The sequence below is a fragment of the Grammomys surdaster genome, unplaced genomic scaffold, assembly GCF_004785775.1.
Source record: "Grammomys surdaster isolate TR1022 unplaced genomic scaffold, NIH_TR_1.0 125925, whole genome shotgun sequence".
NCBI classification, from domain to species: domain Eukaryota; kingdom Metazoa; phylum Chordata; class Mammalia; order Rodentia; family Muridae; genus Grammomys; species Grammomys surdaster.
The window spans coordinates 4035523-4044783 of NW_021620749.1; the positions used below are offsets into that span (position 1 = coordinate 4035523).

Below are 9261 nucleotides of genomic sequence, written 5' to 3' on the forward strand. Positions count from 1 at the left end.
CTATCTATCTATCTATCTATCTATCTATCTATCTATCTATCTATCTATCCACCCATCATATCTGTGTCTGTGTATGTGTGTGTATGTGTGTGTGTGTGTGTGTGTGTGTGTGTGTGTGTGTGTGTGATCATGAGGACGTGTGTTTGATTATTTTCCACCTTATTGTGTGAGGCAGGGTCTCCCCTTAGCCTGGAGCTCACCAGGTGGTGAGCTGGCTGACTAGAGAGCCCAGGGACCCACCACCTCTCCAGGGCTGGGATTTTAAGCTCTGGCCACCATACCTGCCTTTTGGTGTGAGTTCTGGGCATCAAATCTCGGGCCCCGAGCTTACACAGCAAGCACTTTACTGACCGAGCCATCGCTCTAGGCGCTTGGCTCTCCCTTAATAAAGGTAAAAAATGCCCTAAAAATGGGAAATCCTAGGCAGTTTTATATAAGACCCTCAACCACCTTAACCCCCACATCCTCAGCAGCAGCCATAATCTTCCCACGAAACATGACAGGACCCTGAGCAAAAAAGAAAGGGAGTTGGGATTAGCATCTGAGAGGGTCTCCAGACCTGGGAGATATTTGGGACTTGGGCTTTTAATTCCCACCGAGAAGTTTAACTCTTATGCTTTTGAAGATCTAAATCCTTTGGTCCTGGGTTTAGATTTGAAGTTGGCAAACTCGAGGGTCACCCATGATACCAGAGCCGAGGTCTCTACCTGGATCTGAGACAGCCTGCCTTGGAGCTTGGAGCTTCCTTGTCCCTTATCTGTCGGAATGATCAAACCGAAGCCCTGTGCTCCCTGCAGCCGCTGGTGTGCTCCAAACTGGGCTTATAGGTTCTTACTGTATTATCTCAGCATCTTCTACACAGCCAAGGAAGCCTCTGCCTCAAGGTGGTGATGTGAGTCACCGAGACTGAGCAGTTTGCCTGCGATCACTCTGTGGGAGGCAGTGCCCGCCTCTGCCCTTATCTAGATGCCTGTGATCCACCAATCTTGGAAACTTACTGTACTTTACTTGCTTATCTGTGTAATGGGATCAGTGTCTCATGAGGCACACAGGGGAAGAAAAGTAAATTCTTCTTTGGGTGCCATGAAAATATTACTGTCCTGGTGACTTTTCTAGTTGCTGTGACCAAAGCAACTCAAGGAAGAAAAAAAAAAGTTTCAGGTTTGAGGCAGAAAAGCCATTGCAGCAGAAACACAAGGCACATGGACACACCCACAGTCAGGAGGAAGAGAGCTGAATGCTGGCTGCCCGCTCTCTTGCTCCTTTTTATTCAGTTAGTGCTCCCAGCCCAGTGCTCCCAGCCCCTGGAAGAGTGCTCCCAATGTTTCCTGTGAATCGTCCTCCCTCGGCTAATTCCTTTGAAGAAATATCCAGAGTTTTCCTTCCAGTGTTGGTTTCTGGGCAAGTCAAGTTGACAATGGTCACCATAACAATTACTAATAAGTGTTTCTTGTTTTCCACTTTTAGAAATATTTATTCAATGAGGGCAGAATGTACATGTGGAGCTCAGAGGTCAACTTTCAGGGATCAGCTCTCGCCTTTTACCCTGCTAAGGCAGGATCTGTCTTGTTTCTGATGCTGCACTGTGTACTCTGGCTAGCTGGGTCAGGGAGCTCCCCGTCTCCCTCTCCCATCTTGTCACAAAAGCACTGGGATTACAGATGCAGGGTACCGTATCCAGATGTCTGTGGGTTCCAAGCATCAGAGTCCGCATGGTCCTCAGGCGTATGCAGCTGGTGTTTCTATCCTCTAAGCTGTATCCCCAGCCCGGTGTGTATGTGTGTGCGTGTGCGTGTGCGTGTGCGTGTGCGTGTGCGTGTGCGTGCTGGTATATATGCCCATATGCGTGTAGATAAAAATCAACAAAGCTAAATATGTTCGTCGGGTTTTTTTTTTAATTGTTTTCTTCCCTACATCAGAAAAAGACCCTCTGTAGTACAGAAGTATCAAAGTCAACCTTGTACCAGTGCCTTCTTGAGACTCAGGCAGTGTATCTTGCCAGCTCAGTAGTGATTCTTGGAGCTTTTCACTCGGCTCCTTCTGCTTGGTCTGTGTATTTCTTATTCAGGCAGTGCGTCTCCACAGAGCTTGCATGACATGTGGCTGCCAGGACCATGAGCTTTAAGGGGCATCAGCCAACAGCAACAACAAGCGGGGAACTTCCACCAGGGCCATTTGATGGTGGCTGCAAATTCTGAACAGAGGCAGCCTCGCCATCTTACCTCTTGGGTGACTATAAAAGAAAGGAAGAACAGGCTGTAGCTTCACTCCCAATAGGTAGGCTGTCACGGGGACCCCATAGCTTTTCTGTGACAAGAGAGATATAAAACTATGACTAGGAGCTCAGGTCTGTTTCCACTGGCCACTGCTCCTGGGTCCAGGAGACAAGCAACAGCTTTGTTTTTGCAAGGCTCCTCCTTGGACTCTATTCACAGAGGTATCCAGGTTACACTTAAGAAAAAATAAGCATATGAAACCATATTTTTATACCACAGAACACTGCAAGAGAGTCCCCTGCTTCTTTCAAACTCCCAACCAGATGTTTTTGACTGTTTATTAGGGGAAAACGCCAGCACCCAGTTCCTGGGTCCACCGTCACAAGCAGGGTTGTGTGCCCGATGTGTGCGGTCTGTTCCAAGAAGCCAGCCAGCCCTGAGATGCTCACTTAGCTGTGAGCACTGTGACTGCCATCTTGAAATACCCAATGCTTTTTGAACAAGGGTCTGTGTTTTTATTTGAAATGGGCTCCGCTTGAAAGCAGGCAAACCTCCGCTTGAAACCTCTAGCATCTGGAGTACCTCAGAGACTGTGCACGGCCTGATCACAGCATATGTGTGAAAGACAAGCCAGAGGGTCACATGCTACCTTCTCTCTGGACCCATGAATTCTCATCATACATAGCCTGAAATCTCATCACTGACCCAGTTCACTCTAAACTTCTAAACATGTAAGAGTACACCCAGGGTTGGATGTAGCTCAGTGTGAAGAGTCTTGCCTGGCATATACAGCCCTAGGCCTGAGGTCCAGCAGCCCACAAAGTAGGTGTGGTACTGAACATCTGTAGAGCCCCAACTCAGGAGATAGAGGCAGAAGGATCAGAAGTTCGAGGACATCTTTGGTTACAAATCAAATTTAAGCTCAGCCTGGGCTCTATGAGCCTGTCACAAAATTAATCAATTAACATTAATTGAAGATTAAAAGTATGTATATCAAAGTATCTTTGGCCAGTAAAGTGCTTGCCTAACAAGCTCAAAGGTTCAATCTTTTTCACCACATAAGTCAGACATGTAAGGTCTACCTGAAATCCCAGCACTGTCGGGTAGAGTCTAGAGGGTTAGAAGTTCCTCCTTAGCTGCAGAGTAAATTTGAGGTCAACCTGAGCTAGGTGGACTGTGACCCTTCCGAGAGAGAGAGAGAGAGAGAGAGAGAGAGAGAGAGAGAGAGAGAGAGAGAGAGAGATAAAAAAGAAAAAGAAAAAAGAAACCTCCTATCTCTTTAAATGTTAACCTTACCCCAAACATTATGACAAGGACTCAAATTGTTCCATTGCTGTCTGTCCTCGTGATCCATTTGTCCAGTGGCCCGAGGCCACCACTCTCACCATTAGTCTCTCACTGTGAAGCCAAACCGCAGGCACAATCCCATCAGCCTCTGAGCACCCAAGCTCTTCCCCGTCCAGGGTCACCGTGCTCCCTCCTCTTTGATTTCCCCCCCATTAGCCCAGTCACTTAATCATTTTAAACTTCCGCTTTCCTGTCCATAAAGGAGAATAACAAAATGCACACTGTAGATTGCCTAAGAATCCACCATCGATGGAAGAAAGCATTAGCGGCTCAGTGCGACCATCTTAGGAGTAACTTAGTGGCCTGTCTGAGCACTGAAGCTTTGAACGCCTGTACTCAAGATGTGTTTGCTGAGGGTAGCCTTGGAACAATTTCCACAGTATTTTACTTAGCATCGATAAATCTTTGCCTTACATTTTATTTGGCACCACATTTGTAACTGGCCAATGGCCCTAGTTCAGTGTTCAAATGAATAACTTTGAGAGGTTCACAGAATTTACACACCGGCTGTGCTGTCTTATCCCTGAAGATTTCCAGCCTGGCTGTGACGGTGTCCTGTGGCTTGGTTTGGGGTTTCTCTTCTCCTTCCCTCACACCCACCTGTCTGTCTGTCTGTCTGTCTGTCTGTCTGTCTGTCTGTCTTGACCTGGGTCCTAACTAAAGGGGCCCCACTGAGCTCTATTACATTTCCAAGGTAAAGACTGGGCAGCTGCCCGCCCACGCCTGGCCCACGCCCCTAATTTGGGTTTTTATGACCTATGAAACCAAGTCATGTTGATTTAAGAAAACTGACAGTAATTCAGACCTGTCAAGGGGCCGGTGGGAGACTGGAAAGATAGCTTACTGGTCGAGAGCACCGACTGTTTCTGCAGATGACTCCACCACCCACATCAGGGGTATACAGTTATATAACTCTAGTTCCAAGGGATCTGACCCCCTCTGGCCTCTATGGGAAACACACATGCACACACACATGCACACACACACAGTGTGGGCACACATATATGTGCATAATCAATAATTTTTTTTTAAGAAAAGAGAAAGAAAAATAGACAATCACCCTGAGAAACTCAGCAGCGGTTGGGTGCACGCAGCGAGCTGAACACAGACCTTAGTCTCAAACTCTTCGTGGGTGAAGCTAAGTCTTTTTATTTCTTTATTTTTAACGTAGAGAAGCCTAGCCATTTAATTCCTGTGTGGGCTGGTTAGACAGAGCTTGCCTTTGAACTTCAGGTACACGGGGTGGGGGATTCCCAGACAGGTCTCCTCATTTTCTGTCTTCTACATTTAGGGACAAGAAGGTAGAGGCTGTTTTGTATATACTAACAACAAGCACGAAGCCACCAAATCTCCAGCACTCTGTTCTGGAGGAGGCTCACTCTTGTCTTCAGACTTGAGTGTGTCTCTCTAACTTCCTGAGCTGAGCTGACAGGGCAGGGGGAGGGGCGCCTAAGCTAGAGATGCCTAACAATACAGAGACTGGTTCTAAAAGTCTGGGACCTGGGCTTCCCAGGGGTGATCCTCCTGAGGGCTGAGGGCTAGCCTGCTCCCAAGACTCTCCCCAAACTTCTGGAACACTCTGGGCTTCTTGATGCGTCATTCCACACTCTCCCTCAGTCTTCACATAGCACCCTCTCTTTATCTTCTCACAAAGACACTAATCTTGGTTTAAGGGCCTGGCCTTCTCCAGCGTGTCCCAGTCCGAGTGTGTAATCTCCCTATTTCCAAAGAAGGTGGCATTCTAAGGTCCTGGGAGTTAGGACTTTGATATATCTTTTGGGGGGGACATAGTTCAACCCATAATATCTTTAGAAAGCTTTCTCCCCTACAGCAACAGCAACAACAGCAACAACAAAACAGCTATTAGTATTTAATAGTCATTTAACACTAAAAAAAATTTCTTGTGTTGATTAGTGGGATATATACACTTTTTCTTTTAGTTTTCCTTGTTCTTATACTTTGTCCTTGTAGGGCAGACTTTTGAAAAGTGAAAAATAACCTCACAAACCCACACAACTAAGAAACAATTGCTATGAGAATTGAGTTTCTTTTTTAAAAAACTGAAATTTGGTTATTTTGTTTTAAAATGTTGATCTGCACTTTAAAAATCATTTATTAAGTTAGTGTGTTACACGTGTGTGTGTGTGTGTGTGCATATATGTGGGGGGACATGCAGATAGAGATCAGGGGACAACTGGAAGATGTTGGTTCTTTCCCTCCACCATTTAGATCCCAGGGATTGAACTCAGCTCTGTCAGGTTAGCAGCAAGCCCCTTTGGCCACTGAGCCAGCTTGCCAGCCCTAATCTGTATTTGTAAAGAATTTAAGTAGTGAGAAGATGGTCCAGGGAAAGGCTGAGAGTCCATGTGACCCAGGTGACTTTCTGTGGTCTCCACCGAGTCTGTAGGCGATCTCTGCACCTTACCGAAGCAGAAATGACCTCTGCAGGTCTTGTACCCCAAAGAGTGGTTTTTATCTAACCAACACACGCTTTCTTCTTAGGAAAGGGAGTTTTCTTTACTTGTGTACCTAGATGGGGTTAAGCGACAACATGTCATTTTAATGTGTGATTTGGGAGAGGACATCGGCCCCTTTTCCTGAGTGAGCACAGTACACACTATCGATCGGGTCATTTAGTTCTGTTTGAGTAATTACCTGCCTGGGATTCTCACAGACTGTGCGTGAGACTGAATGGCTTTGGGAGTCCTGTCAGTGCCTGCCAGGCTGACAGGTAAAGTTATAGAGAATATAGAACTGTAATGACTGTCTCTAAAACTCCTCAGGGTGCAGGGAAGCCACCCCTGCAACACACACACACACACACACACACACACACGGCGGCGATGCAAGACCCAACACCTTCACCTTGTATATGCAGCCCTGCCCCTGGACCACTGAGTGCTTTTAGAACATTTGCCTTGGACTCTCATCTCCCTAGCAAACATTTCCACAGTCCTACATACGCCTGTGCGGGGCAGTGGGGAGGAACAGTAGCCCACAGGGAAGCCAAAGTCAGCCCCGGACAGTTCGGTCCAATCCAGTGCACACTGGCCAGCATGAGGCAGGACCTTCCTGTGCAAACAGCAGTGAAAGGTGGATGGAGCCTTCTGCAACAGTGCAGGAGGAGAGTCAGGTGGTTTCCAAGGAGATGCGTTCGTTAATGTTTTCTACTGAATGAATGGTTTTAAAGTGAGAAGCAAAGCTGGCAAGTGTTGTTTGATGCTGCTGCTATGGAGGTGGGGTGGGGGTAGGGATCTGGAGGTGGAGATGGAGGTTGGGAGTTCATTAATACTTCTTAAATTAGAAAATCCTTCACTTAAAAATAGCAAAACCTAGTGATTTCTAAAATTAGCTCCCTTTGCTTTCCATAAATACACTTAGACCTCCCCAGACTGGTCCACCACCAAGCCTTGTGGGCTCGGGCAGTCTTTAATGGGTAACCTTGACGAGGAAGGGTTGGGGTAGCCTAGAATTCAGGTCAGGACTCAGCCAGGGAGCCCAGTGTAGGCCTGAACCTTCCACACTGCGGACCCTGGGCAACGTGGAGCAGCTGGGGACTGTCCTGACTTGCTTGAGAGAGTCCCCTACCCTGGGCAGTCCCTGTGACTAGGAAAGCAGGGCTGAGCCTTGACTTATACCCCTGTCAGATGTATCTAAGAACCTGGCCACTTGGAATCCTGTCCCTGGGCAGGAGTCAGCAAGCTTGGGGTCACATCAGGCCTGAATTCCAAAACACAGCCTCTGACCTACCTCTGAGGTGCCAGAGAAAGTTACCCCCTTACAGACACAACCCCCAAGGCTGTTCTCTAAGTCACAACAGGTACACACCTTAACTAACACGTGTCAGTCCAAGTAGTGTGGTTAACATTTTTTATTACCGATTATTGATGAAACAGAAGGAAGGTTGAAGTGTAACAGAAAAGCCAGAGTGTAGATACAAGGTAGAACTTCCTCCATGTGCTTCTCATAAGTAGTAGGTCCTGGGAGATAGATATTCAGAATGGGATCTGTGGCATGACATTCCCTGGAGTCTCCAGGAAGCACAGGCTGCTGGGACCTGCATCCTCTCTTCCAGCTCTGTCCTTCCATCCTTTGGAGCCTCCATTTTTTCCAGGATATGTTAATTATCATACCAACTGCCTATGGAAAGGTGTTTCGGTGACAGAAATAAAGGCATCTAGATAATATTTAACCCAGTTCCCTTTTCTTGCCCTCCCTCTTCTCCCCGGCTTTATTAGGCTTCCTGCGGGCACCTAAGGACCAGATCCATCCCTGGGGACCTGGGCACTGCCCGGCGCGGCTAGCGAGGCCCTTGGCCATGGCCAGCACAGCGGTCCAGCTCCTAGGCTTCCTGCTTAGCTTCCTGGGCATGGTGGGAACGCTCATCACCACTATCCTGCCGCACTGGCGGAGGACGGCCCATGTGGGCACCAACATCCTGACGGCCGTGTCCTACCTGAAGGGACTGTGGATGGAGTGCGTGTGGCACAGCACAGGCATCTACCAGTGTCAGATCTACCGCTCGTTGCTGGCGCTGCCCCGGGACCTGCAGGCAGCCCGGGCGCTCATGGTCATCTCCTGCCTGCTGTCGGGCATGGCCTGCGCCTGTGCAGTAGTGGGCATGAAGTGCACTCGCTGTGCCAAGGGCACACCCGCCAAGACCACCTTCGCAGTGCTGGGGGGCGCACTCTTCCTGCTGGCCGGCCTGCTCTGCATGGTGGCCGTGTCCTGGACCACGAACGACGTGGTGCAGAATTTTTACAACCCGCTGCTGCCCAGTGGCATGAAGTTTGAGATCGGCCAGGCCCTGTATCTAGGCTTCATCTCCTCGTCCCTGTCTCTCATTGGGGGCACCCTGCTCTGCTTGTCCTGCCAGGATGAGGCCCCCTACAGACCCTACCAGGCCCAGTCCAGGGCTGGGGCCACCACCACGGCCACCGCCCCTGCCTATCGCCCACCAGCAGCCTACAAGGACAACCGTGCCCCCTCAGTGACCTCAGCCGCGCACAGTGGGTACAGGTTGAATGACTACGTATGAGTCCCTTCCCCGGGCTTCTGCCAGAGATGCTGGGCCCCAAAGGACCAATGATGGATGCAGGAAGGGTGCAGAGACATTTGTAAATGTGGGGAAGTAAGCCCGGAACACAGGGAAGGAGGGTGCTCTCCAAAGCAAAGACTTCTAAAAAATGCTGGGTTTGTATTTATTATATGTATTTATGTGGGTGGCTTAACGAGAGCTCAATAAAGAGTGTCTTGGAAGGTCGGCCCATGGGGTTGGTTTGTCTCACAGGAACAAGCCGCATGGAGGTGGGTCTGTGAGGCGGTCTGCAGTAGCTCCTGCTGCATCTTCAGGTGTGGAGGGTGTAGAAAGCCTCATCTGAGTGAGTCTTGGGGTTTGGAGTATCCTGGTTGTGCAGTCAAACTAAGGATCGGGAGCTCCGACCTTGACATGGAATCACTAGCATCTGTTAGTGCATGATGGGAAAATCTAGAAAGACTGTCATGCCCCAGGAAGTCACAGAAGTAAATCTAGAGGGGAGGCGAGAAGGAGACAAAGCACACAGTTAAGGAAATGTTGCTGTCTACCTGCAGACGGTTCTCACTGTGCTGCAGACGGTTCTCACTGTGTGTGTGCATGTGACCGGGGGGGGGGGGGGGAAGGAGGGGTTGGTGGACCGTTCCCCAAAGAATATATTGT

At 48.9% G+C, this 9261-nt stretch overlaps 1 protein-coding gene across 3 annotated transcripts in view; it reads left to right on the forward strand.

Moving 5' to 3' along the window:
* Cldn14 (claudin 14) overlaps positions 1 to 8829 on the forward strand; it is an 80733-nt gene extending 71904 nt beyond the window's left edge. For 2 of the 3 annotated variants that reach the window (XM_028752520.1, XM_028752517.1), the window contains one exon: positions 7802 to 8826. In XM_028752520.1, the coding sequence (XP_028608353.1) occupies positions 7882 to 8601 (720 nt within the window). In that variant the 5' untranslated portion in view covers positions 7802 to 7881 and the 3' untranslated portion in view covers positions 8602 to 8826. Of the gene's footprint in view, positions 1 to 7801 lie in introns of all 3 variants that reach the window. The other variant, XM_028752519.1, reaches the window with a different exon arrangement.
* The last annotated feature ends 432 nt before the right edge of the window (positions 8830 to 9261 follow it).